The 23600-nt window shown below is 47.3% G+C and overlaps 1 protein-coding gene and 1 long non-coding RNA gene across 2 annotated transcripts in view; both read right to left on the bottom strand.

Annotated features, from left to right (window-relative positions):
• PELI2 (pellino E3 ubiquitin protein ligase family member 2) overlaps window positions 1–21773 on the bottom strand; it is a 183668-nt gene extending 161895 nt beyond the window's left edge. Inside the window, exon 1 of the mRNA XM_026480321.4 lies at window positions 21404–21773. Within this exon, the coding sequence (XP_026336106.1) occupies window positions 21404–21480 (77 nt within the window). The 5' untranslated portion in view covers window positions 21481–21773. The remainder of the gene's footprint in view (window positions 1–21403) is intronic.
• Window positions 10587–21390, bottom strand: LOC130544775 (uncharacterized). The gene is made up of 2 exons (XR_008961333.1): window positions 15056–21390; window positions 10587–13658 (listed from the first exon to the last, which is right to left on the bottom strand). It is a non-coding gene; the product is annotated as an uncharacterized LOC130544775 (long non-coding RNA).
• Window positions 21774–23600: the final 1827 nt, after the last annotated feature.

Genomic DNA, 23600 nt, shown 5'->3' with positions numbered 1-23600 from the left:
ATACAGTCACATAACGGAGGACTCTGTGGCTTATCCAACGAGCCCACCTCCACCCAGCTGTCCCTGCAAGCCTGTTGCCTACATTCTGAAAGTCCCTCCAGAAGTCCCTCCAGCTCCCCGTGGGCAGACCAACTTGAATTACTTTTGCAACCCCCAACCCCCGCCTCCCCCACGTGTTCATCAACTTTGTCAGCAGGAAAGAAGGGAAAACCCGGGCTGGGAAAAGGCACCTGAGAAAACAAACACACCAACAACACAGGAGAAATAATTGTTTCAACATGAACTAAGTATTTCCATAATCATGCTACTAAGACTTCAAACAAGTTGCATGAATGAACAATATAGACGTTCCTGGATGGACAATATTTTGAAAATAATTTGCTCATTAGCTTTTTGTTATGCCACAAATTAGTTGGAAATAAAATAAATGCTATTAACTTAGGGGATCAAATCTTCACAATTTTCATATTCCAATTATTCCCACATCTCTAATAAAGAGGACTTTTTAGGTGTGCCAAATAGATGACTTTACAAAGTCTGAAGTCAGAGCTTTACAGATTCAAATTTGTAAATACCCTAATACAATATTCCTATTGAGCAATTGTCATTTCAGTCCTTTCCTGTAGAGATATTATAGAATTCATGAATATCTTTCAGTCTATGAAAGGTAAGAACCACACAGCCACGTGCACTTCCACCAAAAAGTTGTAGGCAATTCCAAGGAGAAGAAATGTTCAAATCCTGAAAAATGCTTTTGCTACTTCCATGGTAGGACTAAAACTCCAGACATGAGATGCTTTGTGTCAAAACCTATGGGGAAATACACACTCTTTTAGGACTCAGCACTTTTTACTAACTAGGTGTACGATTTCCAAAGAATACTCCTGCAGTTACTTTTACCACCTCAAGAAAAAGGGGGGACTACTCCAAACAGGAACAGCCAGTTCTTGGAGAAGCAATTTTCTGAGCTTTGTAACGCTCTGGTGAGCACACAGCAGACGCGGGCTGCCTGGGAACTGGCACTGTGAGACCAAGAGGGAAGAGCAGGGCGCCTGGGGCTGGCTGCTCCCCGAGTTAGGGGCACTTGAGCGCCCAGCAGCCTCCCCCAGTGTCTGTCTGCAGCGAAGGCGGCATCACAGGCTGCCCTCCAGAAACCGGCATCTTGGAGCCTCTCGATACCCCATAGGTAAAGAAGAGATGGTAGGCAGGAAACTGTAGCCAGCGCAGACCAGCTTGTGGTCCCCCACGTTAAGACTGACATGTTTGGGGGCTCCTGGGTGGCTCAGTGGGTGAAGCGTCGGACTAGGGCTCAGGTCATGATCTCAGGGTCCTGGGATCGCGCCCTGTGTAGGGCTCCCCACTCGGTGGGCAGGGAGTCCGCTTGTCCGTCTACCTCACCCCCGCCCCACTCGTGTTCTCTCTCTCTCCCTCTCTCAAATAGATGAATAAAATCTTAAAAAAAAAAAAAAAGACTGATATGTTTGGAATCAAGTCATGTTTGCAGAATGATCTAAGCACAACTCTTACAGGTTTCTGAACTCTTCTGGGAAGATGAATTTGTTCAACTCGCTAAATAAAGCACATTGGCAACTTAGAACAGTTTAAGATCTTAAATTCAAGCCATCAGCCTCAAATTCAATCACAATCTTGTTTAAGCAACCGATGATAACTTTAGAGAGCACACAAGAGTCTAAGTAGTAGCTTTTCATCAACTCTGTAGCTAAAAACCCTACAAAGGGGAAGTGTGCACAAAACCACCTCTCCGACACGTGCCTCATCGTCAGCATTAGAACCAAACCTGAGACCTTCACAGCAGCATTCTGGGGTGACAAGGAACCAGGGTCAGGATACCCTAGCGGGCACCTGGAAAAGTCTGCTGTCCTGACCACAGACCAACGGCCCACTAAGCTCGAGGCAGCTCAGGTGTCCATTCTTCCCCTCCACTTGAATCCAGATACCAAGCGAGGACTGGTCACATGGCTCCAAAAGCTTTTTCTAGTACCTACTCCAATGACCGAAAAGAAATTTCTCAAATTGCACGATGAGAAAGTCATCTTACTGCACACACCCAACAAGCCTCTCCCAAGGAAAGAAAAGTTACTGTGGGATTCTTATGTTAACGAGAAGCCATAAGCTCCTTTTTCCAAGAGGTAATTACGAACCTCGTCCTAGACTCCTCACTGTACAGTGGATGCCCTCCCCTCTAGAGCAGTCAATGAAAACAGGTTTCTACTGAGTGGGTGAAATTCACTTTGTTGTGCTGACACCCAACCAAACCTTCCCAGCTGCTGTAGGACCAGCCCGGCATACATGGTCACCCCTTTCCAGAAGGCAAGAAGGGTGAAGCAGCTTTCTAACGGGAAGTGGGAACAAAGACTAACTCTGTACCGGTGGGCTCTTCACGTGACACTCCCAGCGGGCAGTTGCCCAAGGCAAATTGCCAAGGTCTCCCTGTAAAAAAATGATCTCAGAGTGCACAGACAACCAGAGGAGGGAGAAGAGGGAGGGCAGGAGAAGGAAAGAGAAGAAGACAGACACGCATTCAATGCCAGACACCATTGGCAGGTGTCCCGTATGAACTCCATGCTTCATACGTCAATTAAAAACACTTGGCATTCGATAAATTACATCAGAGGATGTCACAATTACCAAGGTCAGTGGGCTGAAGTAGGCAATTATTTTTATTCTTATTTGAACAAAAGGCATCCCACGAACCGAGCAGCCCTGGGGAATGATCGATCACATAGGTCCTCTCTAGCTCTGCTCTGGTCCCAGTTCTCCTCAGCTGAAACCCTGACTTACCTCGCTCTCAACAGCCCAATGCTTCAAGAGACACCACCAGTTTAAAAGGTTAAAAATATAATTTGGCAGTTAGCAGGGTTCACTTCTAAATTATATGCTCCCCTGGCAAACATGTTTATTTTGTTGCCACACCAGCTAAATCCAGAGCCTCTGGGCAGGACCAAAGAAGCCAAGGACTGCAAGAGTCCACCACACCCCCGGGAGACACTGAAAACCCCAAATGTGCAGAGCCTAAGTGCACCAGTAGAACTCGGCCAACACCAATGCCTTCCCTGCAACCTGCCCTTAGAGAGCCAAGTTACCTGGAACACAATTTTTTATTTACAGGCTAAAATATCCGCAAAAGATTTTCAGAGGATTCCCTGGGTCACAGTTTTTTACCTTGTAAATTAACAGTCTTATTCAATGATTACTAACGTTCAAAAGGATCAACAAGGCAAGCCTAACCCATCAAACAGAGTCAAGCAGACTCCAAATATTGTATTTGGAAAAGCAGAATGGTGATTGTTTTTTTAGTCCTCTGCAGAGATTTCTGCTTAACCTATAACTTAACCTAAAACCTCCACGGTCCTTAAGTATGTCACTCCTGAAACATTATGCTTAACGGGGATCTGGAGATCTTTAAGGTACAAAGCTGAAGTTAAAAGCTCGGCTAAATGTTCTTAGTGGGCAGAAAATGCAGCATTTTGTTAGTCTTTTTTTTTTTAACCCCATTACTTCTGGTCCAGAACAGACACAAGTTCCAGCTTTCGAAATATATTCTATGAGAAAGACTGTTTTCAATTTAATAATAGTCACCATGTGTAGCAAATACATTTATTACACAAAGCCCAAAATGTCAGCTCTTGGAGAAATCTCACTTGAGACAGATCTTCAGTAATAAATTGACTCATCAACCACCAACATTCCACCAAGATCTCTGGGCTACCATCCCTGAACATTTCTCATATCGACAAAATACCTGCAATTTCTGGGTCATTTATTTACTGAGACCAGGTGCCCATAATACACCAGAAAGAAAATCTGCAAGGCAAAAATAATCAGCCAAATACCTTAAGACAGTCTCTTATTGTAATCCAATCAAAATTAAATGAGCAAATTCATTAAGCCACTTTATAAAACCACAATTCACAAATCATATGGACTGCAGCTTTCACCCAAGGACTTGTGCAGAGAGAAAAAGACGATTTCCCTTCTACCTGTTGGCAAGTCACGAGGGTACACGTGTTCACAGAATCAGATCCAGGTACAGTTTATACTTAGAATACAGCTTTGGGGTCGCAGAGACCCCACAAAGAACGAGGAGCTTAATTCAAAATAATTTATGCCACCATAATCCTCTCCACGACGTATGCAATTTTTTTAATATCACATTTCCCTTTTTATTTGTTATAAATCCCACGAATAACCTGAGTTTTAGACATCTCATCATCTATTATGATCCGTGTCAGACCTTGGAGGGGAATGGAGAAAGAAGAATCCTCAGGTGAGGATTCTACAAACTGAATCAGGCAGGGTGGGAAACTGACAAGGCGGGGGCGGGGTGGGGGGGGCAGAGAAGATGGCTTCTACTCCATCCGCCATACGCAACCCGCTCAGTAAAAAGAAACCAGTTAATGTCACGATCTCTGGTTCCTCATGATAAGGATTTTTTAAAAAAATAAAAGGAATGAAAAAATAAACTCCAGTTGGCTTCCAGAGTACCCCAGCTGCCTTGCTTCAAATATTTAACAAGCTGTACTCAGTGCGGCGTGATGGAGGGAAAAAGTCAACAAACAGCCAAGTATGTTTGTAAGGACACGAGAAAAGAACACGGTGGAATTGGCTAAACAGCAGACGTCCTGTACACAAGCATAAAGCTCTCAAAAAAAAAAAAAAATCAAAGGAAAGGAGCTGGAAAGTTAAAGGTGCAGGTGAAAAACCACAAAAACAGCCGGCATACAGACACTCAAGCCAGCTGGGATACGTATCAGGAAAACAGAATGGAGAGAGTATTTATCTGTGATTTTTAGAGTAGATGAGAGACCAGAGCAACTAATTTTGAGGAAAAATAAAGATTTATCACTGTCAAAATATGCTTGGAATTGTTGATTTTTCCAGGGAGAGTTTTTTTTAGGGAGATTTTTCATACTACATATGAAGATCATTTACAGCCCGAAGTTGAAATTACTGTCAGCTCCAGACCACCTCCCGATACTTCTCCACGTCAACCCCCTTATCTTTTTTAAAGTTTAAAAGGAAAATTCTAAATTCACTACCATCTCCTCTCAGGGCCCACACGCTAGTCCATTTTCAACGAGTGCCCAACATATTTATGTGCCTAGGACCTTCGCAATTTACCCCAGGGAGATGCAAACAGGAGAGTATTTTTTGGAAACCAATTAAAGAAATAGAAATAAGCTAAGGACCTATTTTAAAGTGAATAATCCATCCTTTAAAACCCACTCTGGGGGCAAAGAAAAGGGGGAAGAGGTCATTCAGATGAGAATGCTCACATTTCCAGGCCAGCATTTGCTAGTCCACATCTCGCACCACCCACCAAGTGCCAGGCACTCCATGAGGGGCTGAAGCGCTGGGAAAGAGGGCAGGTAAGACCACGGGGCGGGGGGGGGGGGGGGGGGGGTGGTTCCTTAAGAAGGCACTGAGAGCGCCCTAGAAATAACTGCTCCCAGCTGGAGGAAAGAGGCGGAGTCAGGGAGGGAATCACGGTGGAGGCAACACCTGAGGTAAATGCTGGCAGGTGAGCAGGATTTAGCAGCCGTGCAGAAGCACGGGTGAAAAAGAAAGGAGGAACAAAGTTCAGGGGAAAAAGCCAGAAGGTAGGCCTCAAGGGCAAGGAAGTAAGTAACCTTGGGCTTGACTGGGCAACACATACAGATTTAGCGTCCTTCAAAGTGTCCTTTTCTCTAAGCTCCTAAGAAACTTACTTGCAGAAGCCATGCCCTTAGCATACCAGTCGTTGAGAGATCTTTTAAAGATCTCAGTGAACAACACTGCATTTCTTCTTCTCATACCAAAAATTTCCTTAGAACAGAGGCCTTAGAAATCACATGACAATTCCTCATTCTGCAACAACCATCCCCCCCAGGAAAAAAAGAAAGAAAAACCCACAGAATTTGTGTTAGATAACCTATTCCCAAATAACTGGTCTGATGAAGGAAAAAAAAAAAAAGATGTGGCTTACTTTAAAATTTTCCTAGCATTCATCAAATTCCCTTAAAATGAAAGCGAGCTAATCCTTTATAAAGCAGCGCATACACCGTGTATAAAATGAGGTCCATAAAATATTTTGTACGTGGACAATGACTAGATGGTGACTGTACAAAATATTAGCATATGGATGCTTTTCTTCCTTCCTCCAAAATTTTCATTAATACTCTTTGTATATCATATTTTTAGCACATGGCTTGTAAGGTTAATTCCGTGTTACCTGACTAAAAGTGGTCTGCTTTAAAAAAATCTGCATTTACAAATTTATCAGTGGAGGAAAGCGAAGTGATTAGTAATTAAAGATTAGATGCTAACATCGAAGTTATGAGAATCTATGACACATTACTTAAAACTGGCTTAACCCTAGGAGAAATTGGGGTGAAATAATTACCCAGGCAAAATCAAAGAGTATGGGATTCATGTTAACTAACACGGTGAGTTTCAAGTGGATTTAAAAAAAACCAATTAGATCAGAGAAAGATTCACTTCCATTGAACGTAAGGGGTCACGCAGAGCCCTTCTCCGGAGGGAGTAGAGCTCCATTGTCTGAATTTGATCTGAACGGAGGTAACAGGAAAAACAAGGGCAGGCATCCTCTGACCCTTTCCCCGGGCCTGAAGGAGAGGAGCAGAAAGGGAAGGATAAGCAAGCAAAGCTGTCAAGCAGCGAGGAGGGGCCAGCTCCCTGCAGGGCTGTCGCCTACACCATTGTCCACCCCTTCCCAGCTGCTCCAGCCAGAACTTGCCAGGATTTCCATTATCATCACAACTTCAGAACCTAATGCGAACAAGAAGAGTTACACCCTTAATGGAACCCTTCAGGTGGTTATCAAAAGTTATTCCCCCCAAAATAAGTAAATAAATCAAGTTATTACCAACCATGAGAATGTGAGTGACAGGCTTTGGAAACAGAAAACACACAAGCTTTTGAGAATCTGAGATCTGGATTCCAATTCCCGAGCCTCAAAATCCTTCCCTGGCTGTGCAGGATCTCCTGCCCTGACTGCTTCCACACTTCTTGAATGGAGGTGACATCCCATCCTCCGAGTCCTGCTGAAATCGAGCATATGGCAGGGGCCTGGGCCCCTCTGCAAGCCTCCCACACCATGCAAGGGACCCCAAGTTCTTGCTGCCTCCTGCGGTCAGTAAACTGTACAAGCAGCCAGGAGACAGAGCTAGGGGGAAGCTCCCCTTACCCGCTTGGCCTTCCTCCCCCTCCCCCAAATGAGGAGCAACTCTCCACAGCTGCCCCTGAAGCATGGCTAAGGGTAGAACCAGGTTCTTCTCTGCCGGGGGGCAGGGGGGGGTCCCTCAGAGCTAAGGAAGCCTGCAGGCTTGTCACCACTGCTAAACTGGACTTGGCACGATCGAGGAGCAGTTTTATTTTTTATACAACGCGAAGTCTGCATGCTTCGTTATCAGGGACAGGAATTCCAACTAATCACCCCAAACACGAGCTTTGGGTGGGGGAGGCAGGGGGAAGGGGGCACACAAATGATTAGGGTGATGAAGGTTTGTGTCTTTTCTCTCCCATCTGGGGAAAAAGTGAGTTGTGTTATTTTTTAATATTTCAAACAGGAGAACACGGGCAGACCACCACCGGAAGACAATGAACTCGACTGAAGGGCGTTCTAACGAGCGGACGCCGCGAGGTTCACCCTGGTGCGGCTTATTACATTATCACAACCTCCTGATTGAATTACTTTCCTGCAGCGCTTCCAAGTGTCTGCTCTCCCCCCCATATACTATCTAATATTGCTCATCAAGATGCTATATTTGTCCTTTTGTATTTTACCACTTGATATCTTAGGACGCCTGTTAGTTAAGAACACTGTTTTCAGAAATTCTGGGTCATCTGCGCCTTCCCACATCTGTGACCGAGAAGGCTTAACTGGCCTCACAGGAAGGTTGGAACAGTACAGCATAAAGCTACGCCAGCTTCCAGAAGGGTCTAAGCCAACAATTTCATCAAAGCCTTAAAGCTGGCATCTGGTCTAAGTTAACACTTAGAATAGCAAATAAAAGGCACTTTTCCTGACTGCTGCTGGCCGATGCTTCTCAGAGGAGCTGAACGAGTGCCCCTGCAGGAACCGGCGGCATTAAGTGGTGTTCGTGGGGAGATGGAGGGAGGCTGGGCGGGTCTTTTCCCTTCGTGGATACTAACAGGAAGATCGGCAGACAGGGAAGGAAACATCAACGTGCAGCAACACCGGTTTCTAAGCAAAGACAGACCTTCACCTGAGAGGACAAGGGCTGGAAGCCCCTTTCCGAGCTATAAACAAAACGTCAGTGCTAGCCTCTGTGACCAGCAACAACAGCAAAAGAAAAAAGAAAGCCTTCGGGAGTGCGTGCCACAAGTAAGGGGATGAAAGCGCTTTTCTCAAGGAAGGAGGAATAACTCAATGCAGCGGCTTCAAAGTATTTTGGATTATAAAAGCAGGTCTCTCTTGAATGTAACTGTAAGATATTCAGGTAAATAAGAAGGCAAATAGGAGTCATGTTTTTATTCCCTAGAGATCACATACTTCAATTTTTTTGAAAATACAATAGGAACATAATATATAAGTGGGCAAAGCACATATGTAGGTAATTTCCCCAAAAAAAGGTTTATATAAGTTGTAAACATTAAAAAAAACCCATGTAACCTTACTAGTGACCTCATTAAACGAGTGAGGTTTTGTGTCACTGTGTTTAATGAGAATATGCAGTACGGAAAGGGTCTGGGTAAGAAATAAATGAAAAAGGTGCAAAGCTGCGCGCGCACACACACACACACACGACAGGATTTATGAACAAAGGTGTTAGAGTCCGAAAGGCCTGGGTTTGAATCAGAGCTCTGTCACGTGACAGCCCGGTGATCGCGGACACGCTTCTCACCGGCATGCATGGCTCCAGTCCCACATCTATAAAATGATGAGTGATGGTACCCAAGTGTTCTGGTCAGAACTTAAATGCACGAGCAGCACTTTGCACAGAAGCTGGCTAAGAACAAGCACTTAACACAGGACACCGAGACATCACCATCTCGACTGACGCCCGGACCCTCTGTGCACCTCTGTGCACCAAAGAACCCACTGCTAAAAGCAGCGAGAGCCTAGCTGGAATTTCCTCATCTGTGCAGGAAAGAAAGCGGAAAGCTCAGATCCTGATGCTCCCTCTTTCGGGATGATTATAAACTGTGGTTCTGACCGGGGACCAAAACATTCCCGGGTTCTGCACAAGTTTCCCACACTGGGAAGTGAATGAATGATCACTTTATCCCACCACCGCCATCTCTCATGGCTAGACCCAGCGTGAGCCGCCGTCCCCTGGAGACAAAGAGGGGAAAATGATCTACAAGAGAAAACGCAGATCCAGCCGGAGAGCCGATCCTGAGAATGAGTTCAGGCAACTCCTCAGAAGCCTGAGAGTGTGTCTGCCACCTCCACACGGAATACCTCCCCGAAGGCCAGGGCTCCCCAGTCCCAGAGGCCTGAATCTTTACAGGGCCCACAGCACCCTTCTGGTCATGGTCTTGTCTTATCACATGGCCCTCCAACCCCCTAATTTCCAAACGCACAGGATGTCTCTCAGCCCTTCAGCTTCTAAATGTGTCTTACACACACCACTCTCCCCTGTGACCCTCGGCTAATTCCTACTCACCTTCCTCATCTCAGCCTAAATGGAATCCTTCCCTCCTAACAAAACCAAGGTTTCTCCCCTGCACGACACCCCCATGGAACCCTGTACTTCTTGTCTGCGCCCTTCCAGGCTCCATTTGTCTAAAGTCCCTCTTTTGTGATAGGCTCTCGGCTTCATGAAGTCAGGGACCACTCGGTTATTAGCCGCTGCATCCCTAGCACGAGTAGCTGCCGACTAGCTGACAGTTCTCCACTTTCTCTCCTTCCCCAACCACTTCAGCCTCCAGCCAAACACCCCGTGCCTTTACTACTCCTGCCCTATAAAACCCCAGGTCACCCTTCACAACTCCGTTCAGAGGCCACCTCCTCCAGGATCTCACTCCCAACCTTTCAGGAATACACACGCCTCTGACCTTCACCCTGGCAGAAAGAAACAAGCTTCGGAGCGCTACGTACAGACCTACCTTCAAATCAGGCCCAGCTACCGACGAGGCGAGTGACCTGACCTGGAGCCTCACTTCCCAAATAGTAAAATCCAGTTCCTGGGACTGATCAAGCAAAACACCTAACGGAATCTGGCCCCCAGTACACCTGAAATAACAGCGGCCTCCACCCTGCCCTCCTCTGCAAAACTCTGCACCGTGCGTGGTTTGTTGCTAAGTTATTCGTCCTGACCTTAGGTTGTCTGCCCCTGGAGGCCTTTTCCTTATGTGGCTTCCTAAATGTGAAATCAGCAGCGGCATCAGAACAGCAACAACAGCAGCATCAACGCACCCCTCCCGAGTGGTTCATGGTTAGTGTGTCTGTAAGTGCTTGATTTCTAGGAGGAACAGCGGCTCCCATTTTTAATCAACTATATTCATACAGAAGATATATGCAGTGAAACACATCTATCTCTGTATTTGGTACCCCAAATGTCTTAGTGTAGCATTAAGTAGTAAAAGCTCCCAAATTATAGTAGTTTCTACAAAAGAGATCATTTAGAAGTTTATTTAAATTCCTTTGACATTCAGTTTATAAAATTTGATTGCAAAACTCATAATTTTACATGTTTCAGTCCCTCTGATTAAAAATGGCAAACATTAAAATTCCCTAAACAGAATTTAGGGAAATTCAAGAAGTTACATTCACTTTACTATAGGAATTTTTCCTCCCTTTTTCCAGCAACGTGCTCCATTTGGAGGTGGTCACTGGTGGATTCTACATGTATGGTGGCGAGAGCACTGTGCAGGTGGCTGGCGGCACGACTGCTGTCACACTTCGTCCCCTTCTGCAGAGCGGATGACCTGGGCCCGGCCCTGACCGTGCCACCCCAGAGCAATCTCGCGCCTCTGCTCGCCTCTTACCCGGCACATCATCGGTCTCCGCGGTGGGAACGAGACATGTAAAGTACTTCAGGAATGGTGCTCCCTTCTTACCGCTGACAGCCACAGACAGAGACGACTGATAGAAATGAGCTTCTCATCCTGTCATTTCGCCACCCAACTGCAGTGTGAAAACCTTCTTCTGGCCCATCTGTTGCCCTGTACCTGCAGGATGCTAGTGCACGTTACCTCCCCTACTCAAATCTCTGCTGGTTCTATTATTTCATGTCAGGTGGCCTTTAAAAGCCTGAAAATCCGTGCCATGCATTAGCTCCCTGGGTTAAAGCTACTTATGTTCGAGCGTACCAGAAGCACGGTTCCCAGCAAAGCTGGGCCATTCTTCACCTGCCGTGCTCTCAACGAATTTCAGGAGATAATATCGATTATGGAGATTAACGAATGCAGACAGACTCAAAGACGACTTGCCCGTGATAAAGTTATTCCACAAATGCGTTTGTTAGCTAAGATTTTCAGACCATACGGTACTTAATGTCTGGAATAACTCATCTAAAAGGCTGAAATTGTGCTTATTAAAATAATCAATAACCTGAAGAAACAAAAAACAACTCAACAGAAGCTCAGTGAATTATTTCAGATCAGTCCGTCGGGTCTGACGGCAGAAGCACCTGCAGGGGATACTGTGGGGTCTGAGCCGTCAGCCGCCACGTAACAAACCCCCTCAACGTGGAGCGCCTGAACGCAACCACCACGGCTCCTTCATCTGGGCAAAGCTGGCTGGGAACAGCTCATCTCTGCTCCGTGTGGCGTGGACTGTGCGGCCTGATGGGCTGAAGGATCGAAAACAACTTCACTCCCAGGTCCGCTGCCTCAACCGGGCATCTGGAATGGCTGAAGGCTGGCCGGGCCTCTTCTCCTTCAGGGGTCTCTCAACTGCCAGGGCCACTCCCTCCAGCAGGGCAGTCACACGTCTTCATCCGGAGGCTGCCTTCTAAGGCAGTGGGTATTAGAGACTGAAGTTGTACGCTGAAGTCCTAACCCCCAGCCCCCCTCAGAATGTGACTGTATTTGGAGACAGGGTCTTTAAAGAGGTAATTAAGGTGAAATCAGGTCATATGGGCGGGCTCTAATCCAGTATGCCTGGTGTCCTTATCAGAACAGGAAGGGCCATCAGGGGTGGGCACGCAGAGACAAAGGCCGTCTGAGGACACAGGGAGAGACGGCCGTCTGTAAGCCAAGCAGAAAGGACTCGGAGAAGCCCAGCCTGCCAACACCTTCATCTTGGACGTCCAGCTTTCTGAACTGCGAGAAAATAAACGTCTGTTGTTTAAGATGCCAGATCTGTGGTAATCTGTTACGGCAGCTCTAGCAAACTCATACAGAGGACAAGACAGAAGCTCAACAGCCCTTAAGGCAACATCCAAAAGCCACAAAGTGTCACTTCCCTCACATGCACTGGTCACAGCAAATCACAAAACCCGCCCAGATTCGAGGGGCGGGGATTCACCTCCCGATGGGAGGTCCAGCGCGCAAGTGCACACACACACACACACACACACACACACGCACGCGCGCGCACGCACACACACACACACACACACACACACACGGGAACTACTATGGGCCGTATTTGAAGACAACAAGGGAAGAACACGGGATTAAGTCAAAACCCTGAGTTCTCTTACTTGACTGCCAAGCAAGTACAAGACCATCTGGGAAAGTTGGGTCACGTCCGCCTCAACGACATGCCGTTAGGTTCAACCCTCCCACTGGACGGTTTCAAGCGTGAAACCAATGAATGCTCATTAAATAGAAATAGCTCAGGCATGCAAAAAACTATATTGAGAAGCATAAAGTGCTGACAAATAGTACGGTTATCTGTACTAAAACTTTCCCGTACACCTTATACAGAGAGGCCGAGCAAAAGTACAGATTTCATTCTGAATGCTATCTACGAGCACGTAATAAAAGCACCCAAACCACAGTGTAACCTAATGCACTCCCGCCCGGATCTGGTCTGTGTCGTTTTCTGGGATCTGGTGTGAACCACCCTCTTTATGTCTATGGTCCCTGTGCAGAAAGGGCCTTTCCTCAAGGTAATCACTTGATCCATCAGGTGCTCCAGAAATTCTCATTGTTCACCCATCACAAGTTCTGACTGTCAAAAGAGCGTTCTATAACCATGTAGCACGAAGCCCAAGAATTCCAGGTATGGATGGGAAAGGAGGAGGGGCCTCTGCGGTTCCTCAGAGGCCCTGGTAATCGTAAACAGCAGTTTCATACCAACAGCCTAGAAGCCAAACACACAACCGCTGCCTGCTCTGGTTGGATTCTGCTAAGCCAGTACCAATTAGAATGGAAGTACAAAGCTTGAAATAATGATTCTTATCCTAAAGAGAAAGCCTGCGTGAGCACAAAAGCAGGGAACAAACAGAGTTAAATGTCTGAGAGTGAGATGCAGTATGTGGACGGCTGGAAATAAAACCTCAGTCGAGACTGACTTGCCACAGTCTTCAACCTGACGCTGAAAATGCCCCGAAGCATATTTATTAGGTTGTCGTCCGAGAGGCGTGAGTCTTTCCAGCCGTCGTGAACAGGTACGAGTGACCACAGCCTTCCAACGCCACCGCGGCACACTGCAATGCAGCTCAGAGCAGCCCGTGGGATCACAACAGATGGCCTGCTTCCCTTCAAGGCAGAACTTTCTGCAGGTGACAAAACGACTGTTAGGTGACTGATGACAAGAAAAACAAACGAAAGTGGAAACTGGAATATCTGATGTCGTGTTTAGTAGTGCAGGGAGCCTTGAACTTGGGCCCTTAAGGTTGGGAGGACTGTTTACAAAACCGCAGCTGCACTCCAGAATGGGAGTGCTGCTTCCAAACCCAAAATCATTCACTGAGCCCCAGGGCTCCTCTGTGCTGAGCGGGACACCAGAGTGCGCCACACAAATCCATTCCTTCCATGTTCCTGGCGAGTATCTGCTGTGCACCTGAAAAGGGGTGCCCGGCACTCCGAGGCAGGTGCAAGTCAGGGTCCCTGCCCTCCAGAGGCCAGCTGCAAGGGGAAACCAGATGTCAATGAACTCTAGTGGAATGCAATCGCCACTCTGGGCACATGGCGAGAGCACAAGGCACTGAAACACGTTTGTGTCTAGGGATGGTAAATATATGTCCTTATACCTGTTTACACTTCTATTTTCCCTTTGGTTATTTGCTTATATACTCTGCCTCCTTAACTAGTATAATACTTGGAATGCTTTGGCTGTAAGAGCGGAACCCACTCAGGGTGGTTTAAACAAAACAAAACAAAAAAAAAGGAAATAAAAATTGAAAAAGGTGGGCGCTCTCAGAGGACATGGGATTATTTTGTCAGAAAAGCCTTTCCTGATTATTCAGCCTCAAAGGGCCTCCCCCTGCCTTATCCCTAGCTCTCTGCGCTGCTAGTCCCCTACCCCTACCCGCTCAGTCACTCTCTTGCCCTTTAGCCTACACCTGTTTCAGCTGTTTGCCGGCTGGTGTACACAGTCCACCGCTCCCACTGAAGGTAAGCCCCCCCGCCCCCGGCAGGGTGTTGTCTGTCTCCCTGGCTTCGGTACAGGCAATGCTGGAGCAGTGCTGGTCCCCCGTCGGTACTTTTGACACTGCATGAATGGCCAAACACGCAGAGCTCCGCACAGGGGACACAACTAGGTCTCACGAGGGACGGGAACTAGAATCTGGAACTAAATAGCTGCCCGCTGGCTCACGCTCTATTCCCTCCTTGCCTGTCTCATGGGGGGCTCTGGCCTCTGCTTTTCCCTCCGCCCCCTTTTCCTTCTACTCAGACTGCATTCCCCTTCGTAGAAATGTTTTCTCCACTCCCCTTTTGGAGCTGAAAACCCTGCTATGGTGTCCCATGCCCTTAGCATAAAGTCCAAAATCTTTCCAGTGATTTATAAGTGCTTTATGACCTGCTCCTGTCCTCAGCTCTCCCGTATTTAACTCAACCACTCTCCCTGGCCACGCACGGCTTTTCTCTCTTCCTCGGAGGAGCGCGCACACCCACCTCTGGGTCTCAGAAGGCTGTGTGGCCTCTGTCTAGAGCACTCGTTCCCCCTTACCTCCTCCTGGCCATCCTCTCCTCATCCAGGCACGGTGTTAGGGGACCCTACGCTCTGTAGATTGCTTTCTATCTCTCCGACTGGACTGCAGGCTCCAAAGTGGCAGGAACCGTCCCAGGCTTGTTCTTCACTGCTTCTTCCCTCCGTGCCAAGCACAGCGTCCCACACTAGTAGATGCCCGGATATTTGCAGAATAAATAAACGCACTACACATTGGTAACGGCTGTTCACTAAGGAGCTGTGACAAGAATCAGATAGCAGTTCGCGAGGGCAGGGAACGTGATTGCCCTGTCTAACTTCCCTGTGCCTGGACGAGTAGACACCCAATAAATATTTGTTGAATGAATACATTGCTGGCTTGCCTGCTCTAACTCCACCCCTTTCTCTCCCACTTGAGAAAACATATCAGAATGCAAGTGGGGGGGGGGAATGACATTATTAAAGGGACATCTCAGAATCATTTGAAAGAGCGACACTTTATGTCTTGTCATATATGACTGGACACGTAACTCAAAACCGATCATTACGTATGAGATGGTTTGAGACAGTGGTTGAGAATAGCTGATTTAGACAAAGCTAAAAAAATATGAAGCACTTTCTGCTCTTATCATTTTATTTTCCAGAAGCTGAAGATGACAATAAGCTCGGGAAGAACTAATAACTGAATCATTCTTACCCTCACTTTCCTTTTATAAAATAGGCTCTGCAAACCCCGGGAGAAATCTTCACTTAAATCAAACAACGTTCACATTTCCTTTTCAGTTATGTTTCTCCCGTACCAATGAGGTCCACCAGGTTGCTGTTGTCTCCATTCAAAAGTCAACCCACAGCCCCACCTAACTTCCTTCCAGGACGCTATGCTGCTGATCCCTGCACAGCAGATACAAAATCATTGCCCCAGTGTGACAATACTGGTCTTCCTCAAATACAGCAACCGGGATGTTTTTGGGGTTTTGTGTGTACGTTTTAACTCTTGGACAAACTGTGTTTGGTAAATTTGCTGGGACCTGCATCAATATGGTTTTATTTTTGTTTATATAAAGCATCCCCAAATACGGATCACATGAGGAAATACAACCAAAAAATGAAAAGCCCTAATGAAGGTGTCGGTCTTGATGTGTTAAAGAGAGAAACAAGTAAATCTGAGAAAGTCAGACGAGAAACCACACAGACAGCCACATACTCCAAACAAGGCTAAAGTTAGTAAAGGAAAATAGAGCACCCCAAAGCTAGGAACATCGTGACCATTAATAGCCCACAGAATTAGAGGCTCCATCCACACAAACAGATCTGAGCTCTTCGGTTCACCCCACACGCTGAGTGACAGTAAAGATTTTGTTTTCTATATGAAAAAAAAAGTTCAAAGACCTTTTAGTCTATAAAGGATACCAGTGTTTGAAGTCTTTGGGTCCAAATTAGAGAGGAGGATGAGAAAAGGAAAAGTATTAGGGTATATTTTAAGGTTTCTTATTACTACCAAGGGGAGGGGTAGTCAAGGCAAAGTGCCAAGGTTAAAACAAAAACAGCATATAGAAACTGGGAGCCGCTTGTTTTAAAAAATAAAGACCATGAACTCTTCAAGTAACAGTCTTCCTTGTCTTATCTGATAGAATGCTGCACCATCCAAAGGAAAAGGGTAGCCCCCCCCACCACCGACCTTTTAGCTTTTTGAAGACCTTGATCAGTTTCCACTAAACTACTTCATTTTCAGTTATATTCATCAGCGTTCTTTTGTAGAGGTTTTCTTTTTTTTTTTTTAAGATTTTATTTATTTTTTTGACAGACAGAGAGAGACAGCCAGCAAGAGAGGGAACACAAGTAGGGGGAGTGGGAGAGGGAGAAGCAGGCTCATATCGGAGGAGACCGATGCGGGGCTCGAAACCAGGACCCCGGCATCACGCCCTGAGCCGAACGCAGACGCTTAACGACTGAGCTACCCAGGCGCCCCTTTTGTAGAGGTTTTTAGCCCATTTTTGCGCCAAGGATCCCTTTGGCAGTCTGGTAAAGCCTACTGAGCCCTTCCCAGAGAAATGGTTTAAATGCATAAAATAAAATACAAAGGATTACGAGTAAAAATAATTATACTTAGTTCTCAAGACAGTTTTAAGTTATGACACAATAATACACGCCGTTCTGTATTAACGCCAAAGTAGCAAACCCAGCAGCAGCTCTATCTGTTGCCTATACTCCTAATCAAGTGAAATGCTAAAGTGCAGTCTGACTATAGTGAAAATAGAGATGCATTTTCCTCCCCAATCCAAGTTCAAGGATTTCCTGAATTCCATCTGAAGACCCCCAAAACCCTTGGCTGGGAGAGCCAATACAAATACATTTGGCAAAGCATCAAATTAAAAATAAAACCTTGCAAAATGTATTATCCATTCCACTGCGAGGGGAGGGGAACTAAGAGTAAGCAATATTTTTCCAAAAAACCATGATGGGCCATTAGTCAGCACAAGAGCTGCAGGCTTCAAATTGAATCCAGAAAGGGATTCAGCTCCCCTCGTGCAACTTATAAGAAAAAAAAAAAAAACTGAAGCTTTGAGGAACTGACGGCACTGCTGGAATCTGCCCTGAAGTGGGAAAACAGTGACCCGGCAGTGCAGCGATCCAGCTCAGCTGTGAACTTGAACAAATCTCCTTCCTGCCCGGAGCCTCAGTTTCTTCTTCATCAGTAACATAAACGGGCTAAAGGTACACCAGGACTCTTAGGCCCCTTCCAGTCCTAAAATCCTATCCCGATTATCTCTTCCTCATGCTGGCTTTTCCAGCCTATTGAGCTTAACTGCAAAACCGTATTGCCTTTCTTAAGTTTGGAACAGAAAGTTTTACCAAATTTGAATGTCTTCACATATAAACCAACACCAATGAGTCAAATATATGTGTGCCATTACAATGTTTTTTAAAAAGCCTGCTTTGCACATATCTACTTCCAAAAAAGTAATCACAGCCTTAGTCTTTTCTGCTATTTAAAGACAGTTCCCACTGGAATCCTAACACCATCACCTTAAGAGTATTCAAAACCAACACACAGGAAGTTAACTGCATTTTCTACATTTGAACCAAGGAACAGTATTACAGGGTATAGACCGGGAAGGGCCCTTAAAGATGACCTAACCGAATCATATTTCCTTACTGCTGAAGAAGCAAGGACAGGGTAAGAGACTAAGCCAAAGTCACAAAGCCAGTTGGCAAGAAAGCAGAGATTCACTCTGGGTCTCCCGACTGCTCCTTTATGCTCTCCCCACTACACTGAACTGCCTCTCAAATCCAGACATGTTTCCCCAACTTTAACACGTCAGCCAGCTTTAAAATGAATAACAAGAAAGACCTGACAGTTAGACCAGTCATCTTCTCGACCTTGATTTATGTAGTGGGCACGACGAAGGACTGTGGCATGATACATTCACTGGTTGGAACCCAGAAATAATGAAATTCCACTAATCCACTGAGAAGGTGATGACCCTACTAACATCCTAACTACCTGGCAATTCCCTTAATATCGTGTAATACGTGAAAAGACACATATCTGCACGTGGATACAGACCTACTACATATATAGCTCTTCACACGTACATACATATATATGTGTGTGTCTATATATATCCACATATGTGCATATAGTTCCTTAGTCTGCTCTCCAGGATCTCTCACTAACATTGTACTATGAAATTTAGAAGAGAGAAAAAAGAAGATACTTAGAAGAGAACAGAAAAGTAGTTATACACAGTTAAAAAAAAAAGCAAAAGCTTGTATCAATATTGGTCATTTTTAGATGTCAAGATTAACTTTATCAATAAAACCTACTAGAAATTCTCTACCAATATTTATGCCCCACATGATCAGATATGCAAAGTTGATATTAATTATTTGACTGTTATTGTTTTAAGGGGGAGGGCACTGTCTCAAGTCCTGAGAGTTGGATACAAATTAGTAAGGGTCTCTTTCAAGTCTGCCTATTACTATTTCCCCAGCATTCTTTAAAGTGTTCGATATTTCTAGAGAGTCAGAAATCTACCCTCAAAAAAAAAAAAAAAAAAAGACCACAATTCTCAAGTAGTCAATAACCTGACGAGTATCTTCTCAGCAGTCTGATGTCAACTCACACTCCACTTCCTCAGAGAGACCTGCCCCGACCTCCTAGCTAAAGAAAGCGATGCCTACCGAGCGCAGACATTCCCTAAGTGAACCACCTTCCGTGGAGAGCCTGGCAGCACCTGAGATGGCCATGTATTATTCATTTGTTTACGTGTTTCCTTCTGCTGATGCTGGCCACTCGGCACTAAATTGAAAGCTCCTTGCTCACTGCTGCATCCTGAAGAGCTAAGCAGTGCGGGCACATACTAGGTGCCCCAATAACTGCTCTGTGTCTGGGCCCAGGTAGTAAAGTGCCAACTCTGTCCTACTTAGTGTCTCCCGGAACACCATCAGTCGAGGACAAAGCACATGGGATGGTCAACGCATTTACGCTGCCTATTTAGAGGAAGCCTGTGATACCAGGACAATCCTGGATCTCAGTCCTTCCCACGGCTCTGGAACGCCCTGCTCTTGCAGCTATAAACACAAAACCTCTCCAGGCCCACTCGGACACTGCTTTTCTGAAACATCTCAACAATGATTTCCTCAAAAGGAAATAATGAAATAAAGTTCTGGCGTTAAGTTAATCTTCCCTGTCAGGTTCACAGAGTATGTTAAACATACTTTGAAGCCAGACACACAAACAAAACCAAACTCCACAAAATTAGGCTGGGCTGAGTTACATAAGACAAGCTAACCTCGGGCTTTTCCTGTCATTCCGCTCTCCTTCCACTGAACCCTGACATTGGTCTTTTCAGCGCAATGAAGATGCAGGTGGGAAAAACCGCTTATCTGCAAACTTCAAAAAAGGTAAGGAGATTTCCAATAATGCTCCACTTAATACCGTAGCAACAACGTGAGGAGAACTAGACAACTTCCAGGTTGTCTGTGTCTGGAAGCCTCCCTTAAAAATTCTTCTCTTCGAAATTATTTTTAAGTCGGCACTCATTTCAAGGCATTCAGTTATCAAAACACGTTTTTCAGAGTTCCCTGAGTTTCTCCATACCCATGGCTTCTCATCTGGGGGTTAAGCCTACCTATCAGCACTGATGACAGTCTGAATACAGGTCTTTCAACAGAGAAGGACAAAAGCGCGGGTTCCCAGGAGTGACACATCCAAAGGAGGAAATAATCCTTTCTTCTCCAAATACTAAATCCAAGTTGCTCCCTCTCCCGAGTTTCCTGCATTTCCCTCCGCCCCATTCTGCTCCCCTTTCACTGCCCACTTTATCCTGCTTTAATCCTGCGAAGCCTCTCTCCAGGCTTATTAAGGGTAAACAATAGAAATGTCACAAGGAAACTCAGGAAGTAGATGAAGTCTCTAATTGCTGCCGTTTAACGATTGTAGATAATTACTATCTTCAAAATGTGGTTTTCACAGGCGGAGAGGGAGCCGAGGAGGGCGAGCTCCCCGCCGCCAGGAGGACAGCAGCGAGGCCGCTGCCCGGGACGGTGGGGATGCGTCCCCGCGCCCCGGAGCCCGGACGGGCGCAGCCGTGTCCCTGCCCCCTCCAGGACACTCCCTCCGGGGAGAGCCGAGGGCCGGCCTGCCCGCCCGGGTCACAGACAGTTCACTGCCCCCGGGCTGCGGCTACCCGCGGCGGTCACCATAACAATATGCAAAGCGCTGCCCGCGGACGCCCACCGCGCAGATCCCGCTGCCCGCGGCGGCCGAGCCCGCAGCACCGCGCTCCGAGTTCCGGGACCCGGATCACAGTCCACGGGGCAGAGGGTGCCCGGGGACCGGGCCCCAACGGCCTTTCAGCTTCGCCCACTGGGGGGGGGTCTCCCCCGACACCCCGAGTTGCCTAAGACGGTGGTGTCTCGGCCCCGGCCCCTACTCGCCCTCCCTGACCCAGGGCGCGCAGGGAAGTCGAGCAAGGGTCCCCCCCCCAACCCCCGGTATGGACGAGAATTCAGTCCCCGAGCGCAGCGCCCCGCGGGGCGCGGAGTAGCCACAGTCCCTGCCTCCCCGGGGCCGGCCCCACTCCGCTACTTCCTCGGCCGCCGTCCTCCGCTGGGAAAGCGCATCTCGGCGGTCTCTGCGACACCCCGCGCGCGCTGGGGGGGGAGGGGGGGCACCGCTCCCCAGGCGCTTGCTGCCGCGACCCCCGAACCGCCCCCGCCGCCCTAAGCGCCCCAGGGTTCCCCAAAGAGCGCCCGAGCCACCCGACTGCCCCCACTCGGGGATGCGGGCGCCCGGCGGCCACCCAGCCCGGAGCACTCGCCGCCCGCCGCCAAGCTCCCCGGGTCGGAGATCTCGGGACTCACCCCAGTACCACCAGCTCCCCGTATTTCACCGGCTCCTTATTGGGGGCGCAGTGCTCCTCCTGGCCGGGGGAAAACATGGAGCCCCGATCGGCCGCCGCCGCCGCCTCCTCCGCCGCCGCGATCCCCGCCGAGTCCGCGCCGCCGCTACAATCCCATCCTGAGAAGGGGGTGAGCGCGCCGGGGAAGGGCACGGCGGCGAAGGGGGCGCGGGGCGGCCAGTCCCGCGGCTGCTCCGTCGTGGCTGTGCGGCTGCCCCGCTGGGCTCCCGGGAGCTCCGCGCGCCGCTGCCTCTCCGAGCCGGACTCGGCAACAAATGGGACCGGGCAGCAGGGGGACCTGCCCGCGCCGAGCGCCGCCGCCGCCGCCGCCGGAGCCCCGCCGAGGGAAGGAGGGAGGGAGAAAGCGAGCGCGGGAGGGGCGGGGGCAGGGAGCGGGGGAGGGGCGGGGGCAGGACCACGGAGCCGCCCCGCCGGCGCGCGGGCAGGTGGGAGACGCCCGGCCCTCCGCCCAAAGCCCCGCAGCACCCCGCCCTCCCGGCGCCCCCTCCCTCTGGCGCGTGGGGCCGCCCGCGCCCCCTCCCCGCCCCCCTCGGGCCCAGCGGAGGAACGGCCCCCGTGTTATGTAAACATAGAGTAAAAGGGAAAGGAAGTTCTTAAAGGAGCAGTTCTATTTTTTTTTCCTCTCTCTCTTCCTTCCCCAAACTTCAAGCACGGGGTTCTCAGTCCTTGCAGCCCAGTTCTCTAGCAGCTGAAGGCTGCACTGGATCCCGGAAACGCAATAGTCAAAGTTCCCAAGCCTAGCCTAGTAGTCCCCGGTTCCGTTAGATGTAAAAAGAGAACTTCCTCTCGGGGTTAGAGAGCATTTGCTTTCCTGGTGTCACCGTGGCGGCATACATCTGGAGGAGCTGCGCTCACGCACCTGGCTACCTCCTCTTCCAAAAACCAAGTCTTTCAAAGCTTGAAGACATTTAGAAATTTGCAGGGTTTTGCTAACTGGTGCTGAATTAGAGGGAGTTTTGCGTTTTGAAGGCATTTGGAGCACCCCGCCAGTGTATAGGATACAGCTACCCGATTTGTGGTCAGCAGGGGTCCACAAGGTTTTAAAAAAAAAAGTTGTTGTTTTAATCCATACTCCATCTACTTTTCCCATACCTTCTCTCACTCCCCTAAGAAATTTAAGAGGAAATTACCTGGGTGAACTTTTTAGTGAATATAAATGTTCCTTTATTACCATAATTTAGTCAACGCACTGTGTTTGCTTATACTGCATTTCTAAATAGTTACTACTATGGCTTTAAAACAGTTTAGAGTATAATAGATTTACTGACTGCTGTTTTTCATCATGCAGGATTTTATTGTTTTACCGTTTATGAAGCACTCGTAGCATGCTAGAAACTCCATATTATTGCCAGTCACTGCCTCCCAAGACTGTTAAATATTTAGAGAAATAAATACTGCAAAAGCTACCCTATCTATAAACAATGACTGATTAGCCATGACCCTAAGGAAAGGGCTAGAAAAAAATAATTACATCTGTAACCTTCCATCCTGCCGTTAAACACCCTTTACCTACAGCTTATTACTATAGTGACATGATATGCTCCAGAAAATTTTACTTTGGTTATTAACTGATTTTTTTTAAATTGAAGCTTTAGAAATAAATTATTTCAAAATGTCTCTCTTCGCAGATGACATGATACTCTATACGGAAAACCCAAAAGAATCCACTCCCAAACTATTAGAAGTTATAGAGCAATTCAGTAATGTGGCGGGATACAAAATCAATGCTCAGAAATCAGTTGCATTTCTATACATGAATAATGAGACCGAGGAAAGAGAAATTAGGGAATCCATCCCATTTACAATAGCACCAAAAACCATACGTTACCTTGGAATTAACTTAACCAGAGACGTAAAGGATCTATATTCTAGAAACTATAAATCACTCTTGAAAGACATTGAGGAAGACACAAAAAGATGGAAAAATATTCCATGCTCATGGATCGGAAGAATTAACATAGTTAAAATGTCCATGCTACCCAGAGCAATCTACACTTTCAATGCTATCCCGATCAAAATAACAAGGACATTTTTCAAAGAACTGGAACAAATAGTCCTTAAATTTGTATGGAACCAGAAAAGGCCCTGAATCGCCAAGGAACTGTTGAAAAGGAAAAACAAAGCTGGGGGCATCACAA

Source organism: Ursus arctos, unplaced genomic scaffold, assembly GCF_023065955.2.
Source record: "Ursus arctos isolate Adak ecotype North America unplaced genomic scaffold, UrsArc2.0 scaffold_25, whole genome shotgun sequence".
NCBI classification, from domain to species: Eukaryota; Metazoa; Chordata; class Mammalia; order Carnivora; family Ursidae; genus Ursus; species Ursus arctos.
The sequence above is the reverse complement of the archived record's forward strand: the minus strand, read 5'-3'. Positions and strand labels throughout refer to the sequence as shown.